At 35.6% G+C, this 17,421-nt stretch overlaps 1 protein-coding gene across 1 annotated transcript; it reads left to right on the top strand.

Annotated features, from left to right (window-relative positions):
• The first annotated feature begins 177 nt into the window (after window positions 1-177).
• LOC125834854 (uncharacterized) lies at window positions 178-15,928 on the top strand. Its single transcript, XM_049514010.1, has 14 exons — window positions 178-682; window positions 3,066-3,204; window positions 5,133-5,352; window positions 5,444-5,544; window positions 6,430-6,551; window positions 6,625-6,716; window positions 7,802-7,907; window positions 9,469-9,623; window positions 12,841-12,965; window positions 13,923-14,032; window positions 14,708-14,805; window positions 14,896-15,143; window positions 15,280-15,676; window positions 15,759-15,928. The coding sequence occupies exons 1-14, from the start codon at window positions 293-295 to the stop codon at window positions 15,832-15,834; spliced, it is 2,379 nt and encodes a 792-aa protein (XP_049369967.1). The 5' UTR covers window positions 178-292; the 3' UTR covers window positions 15,835-15,928.
• Window positions 15,929-17,421: the final 1,493 nt, after the last annotated feature.

Genomic DNA, 17,421 nt, shown 5'->3' with positions numbered 1-17,421 from the left:
AGATTATAGTGCTGAAAAATAATGTGTAATGACTAATAATTTCAAGGAAACTATATAAAAAGAAAAGGATAACATTTGAAATTCTTATTTTATATAGTACATCATAAAATATAAACCAAAAATTTCCATATAATTAATAAATATATCCGTTTTTTATTAAGAAAAAAAAAAGAGATTTCTGTCATTTTGTTTATTGTTGTAGGAGGCATATCTGTCTCCTAAACGACGATTGTTAGGTCGAAAAAGATGATCGGAAACTTGTAAAATGTGGAATTCATTCATCTGTTAATTGATGTCTCCTCTTCTTCCTCTTTTACCCAATCCAAATAATCTGCGGAACCGTTCAAAGGGATTTGGATTGGGTTTGACATTTCCCAATTCATTCCGCAAAATGGTGCCTTTACCGGCACCGGAATTGAAGAGGTTAAGGAGGTCAGCCGTGGTGTTGGGTGTTTCGAATGCCCTTATCATTATCATGGGAATTCTTATTGTTATCGTCGCTCATTCTACATGTGGGGAAAACGACGGTACTGCGCCTGTTATTCTTATGATTATGGTTTCTATTATTAGGATTGTTGCTATGATCGGAACTGGTATTGCTCAGCAACATACAGCTACCAGTATTTTAACTTCTCAGACCGATTTGCCTGATTCTCAGCTTGCTATTCGACAACAAAGACGGGTAATTTTTAACCATTTTCTTTTTCATTCTGCACTAGCTTTGATTATGTGCACAATGGAACCTTTTTATATTATACTAGGATATATGGAGGTGTTTGAAAAAGTTGACTTTAGCTACAACTGAACACAATATTAAAGTAGTTATTGAGAAGTGAGTTTGATGGGGAACATTACGCCAACAACATCATACCCAGTGAAATCCCGCAAGTAGGGTATGAGGAGGGTAGAGTGTAAGCACACTATACCCCTACTTCGTGGAGGTAAAGGCAACTGTATCCGGAGGACCTCGGCTAGAGTATAACATATCAGAATAATGAAAAAGGGAAAACGACCGTAAAGAAACAAAATAACTAATGAGGAAACAGAAACAATCACAAAATAATGCGATAACCTAAACACAATCAACATTCAACAATAAGTGATGGTGGAAGAAAAAACAAGACACTATAAGAAATGGCTAAACCCCTCAAAAACCAAGACAACGCTCCATACTTACTGGCCTTCTATCCTAATACGCGACCTCCGCACCCTCCTATCTAATGTCATGTCCTCGGTAATCGGGAGCTGCATCCTGTCTAATTACCTCTCCCCAATAGTTCAATAATTGAATAGTTAAATGAATTTGATTTCTTGAAAGTTTTTTAGAAAATTATGTAGTTCAAATGGTGTAACATGAAAATAGTGCTATATAAATTGAAACATAAGGAGTTTTTATTTTCTTTTGTCATGATGTAAAGGGATGTGTGGTACTAGCTATGTTTTCATTCTTTTATTAGTTAGTTTAGGTTCTCCTCGAATGCTGTTTTTTATTAATCATGTGATGCTAAGGTACATCATCGTTTAACATTTGAATAGTTAAATGAATTGAAGTCCTTGAACGTGGTGCAAGTTGTCTAGAAATATATTAGTTAGCTTGAATGGTGTAAAATGAAAAGAGTGTTATCTTTAATTGAAACATAAGGAGTGTTATTTTCTTTTGTCATGAGGTAGGAGTATGTGTGCTACTAGATATTTTTTCATTCCTTTATTAGCCATCTTAGCTTCTCCTTGAGTAGTGATATTTATTAATCTTGTGATGCTAGGTTCAATGTATTACATTGCTTTTCTTGCTTTAGGGACTTAGAGTAATTGGCTGACTTTTGTCAAATTTGGATTGATATAAGTATCAAATATGATGCAGAACATAGTTTAAGAATACATAAAGTTAACCTTGGACATAAGTACTTGTTACCACTGTTAGCGGGAGTAACAAGTACATGATGGATTAGTCAAGGTGCGTCCAAGATAGTCCAGACATTATCTTTATGAAAAAGTATACCCAGAATTATCATTGTTGCTACTAACCAACAACTCACTAAATACGTTCGAAGTCCTATTTTAACAAGGTAATATAATTAAGTTATGATAGTAAAAGTTATCCACATCATCAATAATTATACCAACATTCCCCGTAAAATGGCAAATGCAAATGGGAGATACAATTTTATTGTTGATTTATCTATTAGGGAAAAGAGCTTGTGGAAATCATGAAGGAGATCTTGACATTTCATGAAAACAGAGATAAAAAGGAGATCTTGAGATTTTATGAAATATAGTGTTTGTAGGAAGAAGAGATGGTTGCACCTATTCTAGAAAAATAAAATTAAAAAGAATGGGAGATGGTTGGCATCTCTCAGACTTATACAAAAGAGGTTGGCATCTCCTTTGATAAGGATGGGAAACAAAATTGAGACTTCATTCAAATGACAAGAAAGAGTAATGCCATCAAAGGGTAGTTGGCTGCGTGTTTCCCTTGTCATAAAAAAAAAAGAAGTAATGCCATTGGTGGAGGAAAAGGAGTTGTATTGGGGATGATTTACTGAGGATGAAGTGTAGCCAGTTTTAAAAGTAATGCAGGGGAAAAAGCGAAGAATTGAGCTTCTATGGCTACTACAATTCAAACAGAAGAAAATGATCATTTCAGATCTCTTACACAAGGTGATGTCTGCCTAAAAGTTTACCTGAATAAACTCATATTTTGCACACACAGCTGATTAAGCACGTCCTAGTTTTTATTTTTCAGAAGTCATAATTAGCCTTTTCGACGGAGCTGATGTTGTTTATCTCCTCTGGTTTTTGCATTCACATGTGTCTTTATAGTATGTTTACATATGCAACTTTTGGTTATTGGTTATATTTATGATTAAACAGAATGATGCCAGCGTGCTGCTTAAGATATATTAATACTTCATTTTGGTAAGATATGATCATTTGCTGTGATGAGCGTGTGATAAAATTATTCTCGTTTACTAAGTATTTCCAATGCTTAAATTTTAAAATCATTAGAAGTCTCTGAATGACATTTCTTATTTGTGACCTACTTTTGAGTTTTATCCTGATTACAGAGGAAATATAGGAGACTGTTATTGTGGACTCGAATTGCCTCAGTAATTACAATACTGCAACTTCTTGGGGCTGTTTTTCTTTTGTTCACTGTCACCAATCTTTTGCATCGTGATACAGCATCAAGCAACTGTCTGCGAGGTAATATTAAATTGTATGCATACCTTCTTGAAAATCTATCTTACATGGGAATATTATGCAAACTTTTACATGCTTTATTGTCTATGAGGAGCACCTGGTGGATATCCTTTGTTATGATGTTTCCATAATATGTGTCCTCTGTTCTCCTATTTTCTTTTTAGTGCTATGAACACGACCATCATTTTCGTGGATTCAACCTTTCTTCAAATGTCAAAGATTGTTAATGGGTGAACTGGTAGATGGCTGATTCTGTGAATAATTAGGCATTAAGGGGAGCAACATAAATACTATTTTTTGAGTTTTGATCAAATTACAATATTTTACCTTATTTTACTTTACCGTTTTCTTATTGCTGCTTTTGAATTAAACCTGACATCTATGTTATATTATGCTAGCAGAAATTTTCACGTCCTATAATGGGCATTCTGATGCGGCTAGTTGATTGTTTCACTTTTTTTAAATCAAGAAAAGGGTAATTTTTATTGATAATGGTGAAAAAGTCCCATATACATGAGGTATACAAAAATTAGAGAATCATATAGTTTGTCTCTCTACAAAATGCACTCAACTCTTTATACAAATAGGAACCTCATGGATGCACTAACAAGAAGATGAGGGAAATCCAATTTCTCTCTAGCTATCAGCTTACTGTAGTAGCTCTTTACATAGAATAATCTACTCCCTTGGTATAGCAACTTAAACATTATTATTACCTCTCTTATATCTCCTTTCCTATTGTACTCTTTTCCTTGCTGGTGAGAATTCTGGAAGGTTCTAAGCTAAAGTAAAGTAACGATGGATAAAAGGGGTGGGGTAGGGGACTAATGTAATACCTGAACTAACTGAGGTAAGTAGTATCCATCACATCGCAAGTACCTAATGACATTATGGGATTTAGTTCTAGCAAGCAGTACCATATAATGGCCTCTATTGTATATCAGGTTCGAAACCCTCACTAAAAGTATTGGTATATTGTTCTTGCTTTACCCCCTGCAATTAAAACCGTACACGGTGAGTTGATAATTAACATGCAGCCCCCAAATAGAAATAAGAAATAAGAGGAGATACTGAGGCTCTCTGAGCATGTCATAGCAACTTTCACATCTTTGCTTTCTTGAACCAATTCATCAACTCTTTATCTCTTGTTTTAAGGACAGCTTCAAAATTCTTTTTAACTCTCTCTGGAACACTGTTGAAGATCTTCCTTATCCTAGGAAATAGGTGTCTTCTTTCCTGTTGGTAGTCTATAATGAAACAGAATCTGCGTATGATCTTCATATTGTGATTATACTGTCTTATCATGGTAATGTTTTTGACTTGTTAATCTGAATGATCTCTCATTGGTCTTGTAACCGTTTAAGACCAACATCCTAAATGATGACAATGTGTTATTCCAAAGAAGTTGCATGTAACGAATTGTTTCAAAAGCCTAATTCAGCTTTTAGAATCCTGTCTTTGCCTGTCTTAAATACTAGGTTTTAGCCTTTTAGGAAGCAACAATAAACAATTTCTATAACTAAGCAAAGAAGAAAAAAATGAAAAACCTGCATGTTAGGGGTCTGCTGCGAACCTCGGAGTATGTTGTATGTTGCATTAAGACTTCTTTTTTGTTAAGCTAAAAGGTTGACTTTTTTTTATCAAGTAATATTTTATCAACAACGGGAAAAGTAGAAAAGTTGTCTTTTATATGTGTGACTTGTAGATTGGCTTTGTGCTTCACTAGTTATTAGAAGATATTAGAACTCTACATGGATAACTCCATTTCTTATAATCATAACACTTGTGGCATACTTGCATTTAAAAGCTTACCACCTTTCCTTTTTTCCCCGACACCCCTTCCCTTTCACTGATTGCAGATAACACAATTAACCAACATTTTTTTTGTTTCAGTCATCAAACTGATAGTACTTATGAACTATATCTTGCAGGGATTCTCTCAAATGGTTCAAAGTGGCAACGCAACATGCTTATTTTTTTTATGGTTATTATATCTTATGTGGCTCCAGTACAATGTATTGCTGGGGCTGACGTCTTGAGATGGAGGTCTTTCTATGCAACAGAAGATAACGCTTGGAGGGCACATTATAGGGAGGTATTTGATCATGGCATTCGTGAAGCTTTGTGCTGTCTGGGACGGGTCAAATACTTGTAGGCCTCTCTGCATATGTTGACCACAGGATTTGAATTGTCATTCAGATTGCTTAACCCGCTTTCTTTGTATACTCTTTTTGCTCCATAGGACTGTGCTAGAGGAAGATGAAGTTTGTTCTGTGGCACAGTTACTTGGTGATCTTGTCACTTACCGTGCATCTGGAACAGGTCATTTGGAGCTCTTGGCAGGTTCGTGCTGATATATAGGGGGTCTGTGTACTTTACTTTTACTTATTCTTTATTTGATGGATGTAATACAATTTACCATTCTATAGGACGTATGAAAGAATCTGAGTACTCAACCTAAAAAATCTTAAGACAATTAGTAGAGTGATGCAAGACCTTAAAATCCTTTTGGATGCCCTTATATACTCGATGCGGGACGTGAAAGGTTCTTAAAAAATCAAAGCTGTTCTAATATTGTATTATGTAGTCTAACATCTGTGCCAAAATCATGCTGGTTGTACATGCATCTGGAGAAGTGTATCCCACATTTCTTAACTCTTGAGGGTACCTCCTTAGTTTGTTAGGTGCATAGAGTGTAAGCATATCTGACAGTAGGGATGATATAGAAACTGAAATAACCTTCGCTCACCCCCAAAAAGAAAGGACACAGGATTATCTAGACTTACCACAACTAGTTTAGGATATTTGGATGCGGCAGTTCTTTTTAGAAATAGCAATTGAGATGTTCAGAGTGATTTCTACAAGGGAAAGGTGGTATTGATTTAGAAATAGTTAAATAAGAAGTCACAAATTTTAATGTTGAAAACAAAATGGAAAAGAATACAATGTTCATTTGAAAAACTTAGAGATTTTAACTGCAAGGGGAACTTAGAGGATAATACTTGTTCAATTGACATGATCAAGGTTTTCTGTATTGTTTTGCGATCACTTTGTTCAGTATAGTTCTCATCCAACATTACAGTCAAAATGATAGTTATGAATGCTAGAAGTGCTTTAAGTATTGGATTTGTTTTCTATTTCCGCGATTTGGAAGTATTCACTTTGAAAACAAAGCTTATCTCTTTCTATCAGTAAGGTAAAAGAAAATGATCTCTTCTTGATATTCAGGACTAGCTTTATTGCAGAATCCTTCTTCCTTCTCTAAATCGTATGAAGAGTCAGTGGCTGTACCCATTGAAAGGATGCGCAAGGCTGCTTTCTACCATCCATTTGCTGAAGCAGCCTACACGGTATGACAACAAGGCATTTCAATTTGACTTGATTATAATTCTGCTTATTTTTATGTGGAATGGTCAATTGCAGGGTCTATTACTGGATATAGGAAGAAATCCTGTACTTTTTTCTTGTTCATGGCTCTATAGGCAAGGCATTCTTGCTCCCTGGCTTTGGAACAGGTCAGATACCCACTGGTTTATCTTAGTTGTAGATTACTTGGATTTTTAGAGCATGTAACGACATTTGCTTTTTAAAAGTTAAAATGAAAGTTTCAGTGGAAAACCATAGACGTATATCTGACTGCAAGTTATACATTAGGATATGGATGAAATACATGGGAACAAAAGCCTGAGAATAAATGAACTCCTATGTGAGTTGACAGGATATAATAGCTGGAATATGGCATAGAAGATTCTCCAACTTTATGAGCAAAAGGATATGCATATCAGACAAGTTGCCAAAAAATGTGATTGTAATGTTTTATGGTAAAGTTGCCTCCATATGACCAGGAGGTCATAGGTTCGAGCTGTGGAAACAACCTCTTGTAGAAATGTAGGGTAAGACTGCGTACAATAGAATCTTGTGGTCCAGACTCCAGGCCTTCCCTGGACTCCCCCCCCCGCATAGCGGGAGCTTAGTGCATCGGGATGCCTTTTTATGGGAGGAGATTCTAGCTTTGTAGTATGTGGATGAAATAAACAAATGACTATTCCCTTAAATAGACCATATACAAGCTCCAATTCTCGTTAGTAAAAGAACTAATCTTCTTCTGAGTTCTGAACACCTCTTAAGAGCTTTGGCTAAAAGGAACTCTCTACTTAGCCCTCTTAAATCTGAAAGATCTTGAGAAAAATTAAGATGCTCATCACTCTTTAAGTATCCAAGAAGCTAGTTAGATTATCATACTTTCATACACAGTGCAACCTGTGGTGCATGATAACTGCTTGCTCCACCCAGGGGACTTCAAATGCAAGTCTACTCTAGTACTGGTGGCAGGAACTGATTTTAGACATAAAAGGATGAAATGGAATTACCTTGGTTCTTGTAGCTTTCTTGATTTATATTCAAATACCTGATAATTTAAGACTTAGCACAATCAAATGAAGGTTCCTGCTAAGGATTATTGACTTCTTTAAATCTGTTTTCCTTAGAGAAATTCTGAACCCTTATTTCTATGACACTTCGTCCTTTTTGAACTGTTGTTTTGATTGTTCGCATAGTGGCTTGATTCTTCTCTTTTTGGAATCAAAATGTATTGGCGCAGGCGACCTTTACTAGAAGGTGACAACTGGTGGCGAGGTCATGCAGCAGCCTTCTTGAAACATGTTCATTTGTCAGCACATATGCTCAGAAAAGGGCGTGTTAATCAAGTAAGTCTAGCTTTAGATCTCTAGGCTATTTTTGGCCGCAAATGTTTTGTGATGACATCCCTAAGTTCTAATCTGTGATCACCTAACAGTAAATCACGACCTTGTTTCCGGTTATTTATTTGGTTCTATGTTTGTAAGGACATATTGGAACCATGTGAATTGTGATGTCCTATCCTGTGAACTACATTTTTGATTTCTAAGTTATTTATAAACCATGTGAAGTTTGAACTGTCAGATTGTCATTAAGGCCTGTAATTTCATAAGTTTAAATTGGTTTGAGACTTCGATTCTAGTTCTGAAAAGCAACCGCTACGTCGCGTGAGGCGATGCAAGGTGAGGGGTGATCGCGCTGGGGGTAACAGTGCAACTTCACTGAAGTGCATGCTTAGATAGGACTTTGAACTGGCATGTGTGACACTGCAACTCCGGTCCACTTGATTGCAGATACTCTTATGCAACTTTTCTCCACTCTTTGATACTTTCCTTCTTCTTTTTTCCCCCCTACTAGATTTGTCTTTTAGGTTCCATCTTAGCTCTACCACTGTTGTGAAAGGCGATCGCCTTGTCGCCAATGGCAAGAGGCAAGGTGAGGCGACCCTTCATCGCCTTTTAGCTCTGTGGTGAGGCGATCTTCAAAAGGCGGCGCCATGGCGAGAAAGGCGAGAAAGGTGTCACCTTTTATATTTTCTTTAGAAAAGGCGACCAATTTAGGGTTTTAAAAGTTAAAAGGTAATTTTAGGGTTTTCGACTAGACTCCTCGGGCAACCGGCCAGAATTTTCCGGCGACTCCAAAGTCCAACCAATACGTTGTTCTTTCTTCTTCAAATTTCTTCTTCCTTTGTTTCTTTTTCCTTCTTCTTCTTCAGAGTCACTTCTACCTTTGTTTATTTTCACTGTTTTGATCTTTGTTCTATTTTTTTCTCATTCAAGTTCTAAGTTACTATCTATTTTTCTTTTTTGAATTAAAATATTTGCTAATATGTTAATGCTATTGAGATTTTGATTATTTTTATATGCAATTAAATATTTTACTTTTTTGGTATTAATTGGGCCTCACTTGAAAAAGGCTAGTGCCTCACCACAGACCCATGTCGCCTTTTATCACCTTTCGCCATCCAAAACACTGAGCTCTACTATGTTATTGAATTCTAGGCAACAAGTCCTCGATATCCCTCAAAAGTTTGCAATGTCCTATATATATATATATTTTTTTTTTTTTTTTTTTTTGAACCAAGTGAAACCATGAGCACTTTACATGTCTTATTTTGATTTTTTTTTTCTTTTTGGGCAGAAATAGGTTTTGAACCGTTGTGCTTATTGTATTTAGGTTCCATCTTAGCTCTTCTATGTTATTGATATTCAGGCAACTAGTCCTCATCCCTCAAAATTTGCAATGTCTTTTTTTCTTTATATATATATTGAATCAAGTGAAACTATGAGTACTTCACGTGTCTTATTTTGGATGTTTTGAACCCTTGTGCTTATTGTCTTTATTTTTTCTTATCCAAAAAAGAAAGTGTCTTCCATTTAAAAAAAAATAACTTCCATATCTCTTTTTCAGGGGAAGTGTAAAGCAGCATACTTTATTGTGGTTTTGCATAATGTGAAATCTGTTGTAATTGCTGTGAGGGGAACTGAGACCCCCGAAGACCTCATAACTGATGGTTTAGGCAGGGAATGCTGCCTTACTGAAGAAGAATTAGATAGCCTGCTAAAGTAATCTATCTTTCTCTCTCTATTTTATCTTTCTATCTCCTCTACACACTCATTTGGTTCTTTTTACAAATTTACTTGCACTTAAATCTGCTTCTGGCATCCTTTGACTGCCTTCTTTGTTGACATTACATCTCTGCATTTATCTTTGGAATTCCAGCTGTGCTTCTGAAGTACTTCTTGATTAGGTACTTGTGACCATTAAAAATACCTTGCAAGTTCCCAATTGCTAGGACTTCTGGATAAATGTTTTTGGATCACCACCTCTCAATAGTTGCCCTTTTTCTCATGTCCGATTTTTAGGTTTTCGCAGATCATGGACACTTAGACTTGAAAAATAAAAAACCACTTTTTTTTTTGTCAAGGTAACAAATCTGTATATGAGTCACCAACCCAGAAGTGTTAACAACAATAACATACCCAGTGTAGTCACAAAAAGTGGGGTATGGAGAAGGTAGAGTGCACACAAACCTTAATCCTACCTTGGGAGGGGAGCGAGGCTGTTTCTGATAGACCCTCAAGCTCAAGGAGAAACATTTCAAATCAGACCGCAAAAATAAATAGCAGGAGTTACGAAGCCATGCATAAATACAACACAGAAGTGTTGGCAACCAAAAATTTACATCAGTGTGAATCCACAACCAAAAGAGTAAAATAGTAGACTATCACTAAAATAGAAACTGGATCATATATATTCTCTGAGTTGCACCAATAATAAAACTAAGGATGCAATTCATTTTAATCCTTTGCATAGAACTACTAGTGTCTTCAAAACACCTAGAATTCCTTTCTTTTCAAATTGTCCACCATATTACTGCAGAGACAATTCTCCATCTGTCATTGTTTGTGTTGCCATCCTCCTCAGCATTCCAGCTTGTTAGCACATCTGATGTTTTTCCTGGCATAGTCCAGATTATACCTCTGAAGCTGATAAACAGGTCCCGTCCCGTAACAGACTGATCACTTTACAATGAAGGAACATATGGCTAATTGTCTCTGCATTTTGTCTACATAAATAACATCTTTCACCATTGGATTCCCCTTTTCCTGAGATTCTCATGAGTTTGGACAGATTCTTCCGAACCAGTCAAGTAAAGATATATAGTGACTTTCGATGGAAGTTTTGACTTTCCATATTAACTGATCTTTGAGTGCATCTGATTCATGTTTTTGTAGGCAGAACTTACAGTATAGAGCCCTCTACTGTGATTGTTCTATCTTAAAGTGTCTTCCTTTCCTGCAGTCCCTTGCAGTGTTATCAAAAGCAAAAAGCGCGAAAAAACTCTAAGGTCCATTGGGGATTTAAGTGCAAATAAAATGTGGGCTTTAATTGAGAAAGGCACAAAGGGATAAAAGATACAACTATATATATATATATATATATATGTATGTATGTATGTATATGTTTAGTCCAAGACTAATAATTATAAGCATCAATGTCAAATATATGACCAAATAAATTGAAGAAAAAAACTATAAAGTGAAATATCAATTGTTTAGTGTCACCTCTTCAGAAGAGGCTCATTGGCAAGGGAAAACATGCCTTATTACCTTGATAACGACACAGAAGCTCACATTAAGCCCACACCCACGTCGTGAAGACACGGGTCCGACACCAAAAGTGAAGAGTTATTGGCACCGTTACATATTAAAACACCATTGTACTAGTCATACAAATGTTGAACTGGTCTTCTTGTGTCTCTGCGTGTTGTTCCTCACCCTTGTATATCATTGTGTTCTTCACGACTTGAGTTATCACAGATGACTAAATGTGTGATGTTGTTCTTCTTTCTCTAAGGGTGTTTTCTTGGATTTCAATTGTAACTGGGTCTTTAGATTGGGCTTCATTCTCAGAGAAATTGGGAAATCTATGAATTAATGGGTCCGTTTTGTTGGGCTTAAAATTGGGCCCAAGTTCTGCAGTTGAGTAAAAGGTCCAAGTATACCTTTAAAAGCCCCATTTATGTTGCATGCACCACATTTGCCTTTGACCTATACTCTCCCCATCGAGTGACGTGCCCTGTCGATTTTACCCAGGTGTTAGCCATCACATCTCTAGCAAAGAAAGTTGATACTGTACTATTATCTAGCGGATAATTCAAAGGCTTTCCACTTCTTCTTCCTTTGATTTCACAGTGATTGGAGCTTCCACCCACACCAAAATTGTATAGATTAGACCTTCAATTTCCACTTCAACCTCTTTAGGGATCTCCTTTCCGTCCTGCTTCACCTTGATTCGAGTTCAATGAAGATCTCCGGTCAAGTTATACGGCTAAGAAAATATTTGCGATACCCAACCAAGAAAAAAGAAAAAGAAAAAGATCAACAACCACAAAAAATTACCATAACTTTCCCTCCTACTACAATTGCACCAATTAATATGTCTCAACATGAAAAACTTGAAGAGAAAGAAACTCCAATAACTAAAAAAACAAAAGAAAAAGATAACTTAGATCCAGAAGAGATGATTATCAATCTCTTAGAGGCCTAGATGTATAAACAACATATAAGTAGTGTATATATAATGTATAATGATTTATAAAGGTGTATATACATCTCTATACATAATTATACAACATATATACATTATATAGTGTATAAGCAATGTATATATAATGTATAACAATGTATAAAGGTGTATATACACATCTTTTACATTGTAAAACAATGTATATGTTAGAATAGGAATAGGAACAAGAATAGTATATACAATCCTACTTAGAATAGAAATAGAAATAGGAATAGGAATATGAATAAGAATAATATATAGAATCCTACTTGGAAAAGGATTATAATGTGTAGTGTCCTAGTTGGGAAAGGATCTATATAGGGTCTCAATGTATTAATGTAGAGACACAATTCAATAATATTTTTTCTCCAATATTTCTCACATGGTATCAAAGTCTCTACGATCTTGGTAGAGAATCAAAGAGCTTCCGTTGTCGATGGGCGGCTATTACCCATATATGCCACCCGTCTGGCCAATGATAAAAAACCATAGAAAGTAAGGAAAAATGAACTATACTCACATAAGTGATTTCTTGGGTTAGATTAAGGAATCAAGAAGACATTGAACATTTGTTGTAGCAAATTTGTGATTTTCTTTTTGCTCCCATTATTGACTAAATTTTCTGTACTTGGTTTCTGCATGGCATATAAGCACCACTATTTGACTATTCTCCATTTTCTTTTTGTTTCTTAATACATCATTCTCTTTCAGTGGTGATCATTGTGACCCATGCATTCGTCAAAGAGTGGTTTCATCCACTCCACACTATGCACACTCCGGGGTAGTTGAGGCAGCACGTGATCTTTACGTGCAAGTAGATGGAAATTATGGAGATGGTATAGTGCATTGCCTTTTGTATTATTTATTCATTTCCTGTTTTTCTGTCGAAAAATTTAAGAGATTCAATTTTGTACTGTTTTTTAATTCTTACGAGCTCTCTCTTGCAGTGCTTTGGTGGAAGCACTGGCTTATGCTTGTACTTGTTTATTTATGACCGGAAATCAGTTGTAGCATCAATTTAGATGCTGAGATTAGTTACTAGTGCTCGAATTGCAGGTTGATATGATTGATATGAAGAAGTGTGTAGAAAAGGGCCCTTATATAAGTTACTTTCCTCATGAGTCCATTTGGATTCCCTGAGCTCCGAGGAAGGTTTTTTTTGTATAGTTGGTGCTAGGGGTGCGATCTTAACAATGGAGAATCTGAGGAAGAGGAGGATTACCTATGTTATCTGGAGCTTTATGAGTAAGAGTGCAGGCAAGAATGTAGATCATCTTCTTTTGCATTGTAGGTGGCTAGTCGGTAATGAAGGGTGGTCCTCAATTTGTTTGGAATGCAATGGATGATGTCGGATACAATGAAGGAAGCTTTGCATAGTTGGACTCATAGAAGGGGCAAGAGAAGCTCGAGGTCATGGTGTGTTACCCCTTTAGCATACATGTGGGTTATTTGGAATGACAGGAATAGGAGGGCATTTGAAGGGGTAGAGCTTGATTTTGTAAAAATTTAAAGTAGTGTTTTGTCTCTAGTTTCTTTTTGGTGTACTTACGAGGTCCCTATTTGTATAGAGGATTGAATCTCTTTCGTTGAGAACCATATTTTTGTCTAGGTTCTCTTCTTTTGGTATATGACTTGTATACGGGGTTTCCCTCAATTGTTAATAAATTATTTGCCTTGTCAAAAAAAATATGCACGAAGCCATGCAGTGAATTGCCTTTTCTTTCCCCTTTGAATTAAACCTACGCATTTTCTATGATACTTATGTAAAAATATGTGTGCTTCGTCTATATCAGGTGGATTTCTCTCCTCATTGCTGGGAGTAGGATGTGAGTGTGAGGGATATGGTGTGCGAATAGTGGGACATTCCCTTGGAGGAGCGATTGCTGCAGTACTGGGAATGAAGGTATTCATTTTTCTGATGAAATGCATTCCTGGAACTTTTCTTCATCCTGTTTGGGCGCTCTTTGTACAGGACATGCATTACTGTTTTCTCCTCCCCACCCCCATAGACGCACACCCAAAAAACACTTTTTCTTCATTAATCATCTGGATGATTGAATGAAATTCACTCGTTTGTTTATCTGGCTGATCTTCTTTGTTAAGATCACATTATTACATTGGTAAAGAACTAAATATATTGATCTGATATTTAATGGATAGTAATCAACTCTAAAAAATATGCTGTCAATAGATTTCATCAGCTATCTGTGGGGTATAATCTGAATTGGAGTACATATCTTCAAAATATATATACTTGAATGTGCAAGACCATTTAATAGAAAATACAGTTCCTTTAATTGGTAACTGAATTGGTGATTAATGCACCCTGATTTTATGAATATACTCATTTTGTGTTAACAATGGCAGATTAGTTCAAGCACAGAATCAGGAGTTTTATTGTTATATGTGTATTGAAACCCTAGTAAATATATTAAATCTTCTAATGGTCACTTGGATCTTCCAAGGTGCCTATATATCTTCATGTATTACCAATCAGTTCTTCTCTAAATAATATATATTTCTGGAGTTAGTACATGTAGTTTATTTATAAATCAAATCGCTATATTGTGTTGAGCAGCTATGCAAACAGTACCCAGATTTACACGTCTACACATATGGTGCTCTCCCATGTGTGGGTCTGGTGGTAGCAGATGCTTGTTCAGAATTCATTACCAGGTATTGCCAGTGTGATTATCTGTGAGACAATTAAGTGTTGCTGCTCATATGCTATAAAATTAACTTCCGTTCTTGTTAACATCTTTTCAGCATTGTAAACAATGATGAATTTTCAGCGCGCCTTTCAGTAGCATCAATTATGAGACTCCAAGCAGCTGCACTTAAGGCACTATCAGAAGATGGCACTATTGATATTACAACAATTCTTAAACTTGCTCACCACTTTACTTCATTGACTGTCTGTCAGAAAAGCATGAACGATGGAGAATCGTCAGTGAATTCTTTGACAGCAATGTCAAGTTGTACAAACCAAATCAACCATAGCCAACTTGAAAATGGTACTACTGAACTTTTTGAATTTGCCATATGAATACATGCCTCATTTAATCATGTTGTGTCTGGTTAACTGTATTTGTCTGCAGCTTCTTCTAGTTGTAACTATTTCATGCAAAAGTGCTACTGCTATTTCTGCAGGATTGGCAAAGTGTGAAGCAGGATCCTCTGTTTTGCATGACATAGATACAGATTTTAGCTGTGATGATGAAATCGTTTCAACTGAATCATCAAATCATTTCAGCAGTCCATTCAATTGCTCCACTTCTGATTCAAGTCCATTTAGTGATCCTTTAACCGAATTTATGGAGGCTGTTCCATCTTCTGAAAATAAGTCATCATTGAGTATCCCAGAGTTGTATTTACCTGGTCTTGTTATCCATATTGTGCCACAGAAGGATGGCCTTCATAAACCATTGTGGAAGCGCTGGAAAAGTTGGGAGAGAAGATGCAGGTTTAGGGCGTATGTAGCGAAAAGAGAAGCATTCAAAGATATAATAGTATCACCATACATGTTCCTGGACCATCTACCTTGGAGGTATTTGAATTAGCATATTTTATTTTTTTGTTTTCAAAATATAGATTTTCCGTAGACATAATACTAACATCTACTTCTTCAGATGTCAGAATGCACTGGAAAACATACTGAAGACTGGACAACTTAAAACTCCAGATGATGCATCTGAAATTGTGTGATTGCTACTAAAGCAGTGGCTTTAGGCCCCAAAAATTCAGTTACGAAAACATAAGGAGATATACATACATAAAAGAGAACCACGTCTGATGAAGGCCATGTAAAATGTTATTAATTGTGAGATTGCAAGAAGCAAAATACCCCAAGTAGAATATAAAAAAATTTATGTATTTATTGTTACTATTGATTAAAATTTTCTTAATAGTTTGTTGCTAATTATTATGCACATATTTTATTATTGATGTAATTATAATTAAAAACCGTAGACAATTAAATTTATTGTTACTTCATAATTTCAGAGTTTCACTCAATTACACTATTTTCCCTCGTGGTATAATATATTACGCATACCTCCCTTATTTTATTTTTTTCATAACAATTCTTTCTATCTATTTTTCACATGTATAAACTAAATATAATTTGACAATGTTATCCCTTTTTTTTTTGTAGTTGAGTTAGTGTGTGAACGGTTTCTCATATAGCTTGGAGGTGTCAATGTTAAGGTATGTAATGGATATCCCGTTACTCTTTTTGGCATGAATTCCTTTTCATGTTGTTGTCTCTTTAAAGAATCTTAAAAAACAAAAATACTACATGCATATGGTATACACACCACTGAGCTATAATCAGTTGGACATGCCTTATATGACATATACTTTAAGTTATACATACCCTCGAGGTATAATTGGTTGATAGATGGATATATATTTACATATGTATATGAGTACTACTATGACTTTTCAGTTTTAGTATTGTATGCCCGATGTGTCATTTAGGTTTCAGATTGATTATTGTTCTTGTTTATTGCTTGATATGTGTTCTTTTGTTATTACTTGATCATTATTAGAATCATTATGCATAGTAAATTTGTCAGAGTTAATAGGTATGTTTGGACCAACAATAGACTTGCTATGGAGCTTCAAAGTACAAATAAAAGCCTAATTAAATGATCAAGATAGCATACGATAATCATTGAGTTAAAAAGACTTCGAAAAATGAAAAAAAAACCGCAAGAGTGCAACTATTGGTCGTGCGCCGAGCCAAGAGGAAAATATGGAGATAAGGCAGAAAAAGGGAGCGTTTGTAAAATTGGCCATGACACTATCTGGCCCCCGTGTGGAGTGTACGACTAAAAATATGATTGAGTCAAATTTATTTAATGGCTCATAAATGTCAAAAATATATGCAAAGAAAGCTGAGACTTCACGTACCGCTTCCCCAACTTCCAACGGAGGGTTCCGTAAAAAATTATTCGAAAGTCATATCACCAAAATATGTTTGGGCTAACACGCACGAAAAACTGAGAAAATTGCCTAATTCTAGTAAAATGACTCATGAATGTCCAAAATATGTGCAAAAAATGGTGAGGCTTCACGAATTTTCTTAAATGGACTCTGAAAAAGGTGAGATTGTACGTAATGAGAAAAATGCATATTCGCAAAGAAATCGTTTGGAAGGCATATCACCAAAACATTCATCGGTTAACATACACAAAAAATTGAGAAAATTACTTAATTCCTGTAAAAATGACCTTGAATGGACTTTGAAAATAGTGAGATTGTACGTATTGCTCCATCATCTTCCTACAG

This window comes from Solanum verrucosum, unplaced genomic scaffold (assembly GCF_900185275.1).
Source record: "Solanum verrucosum unplaced genomic scaffold, falcon-dt-bn FXZP01000184.1, whole genome shotgun sequence".
Lineage (NCBI taxonomy): Eukaryota > Viridiplantae > Streptophyta > Magnoliopsida > Solanales > Solanaceae > Solanum > Solanum verrucosum.
This window is presented reverse-complemented; position numbering and strand designations above follow the sequence as displayed.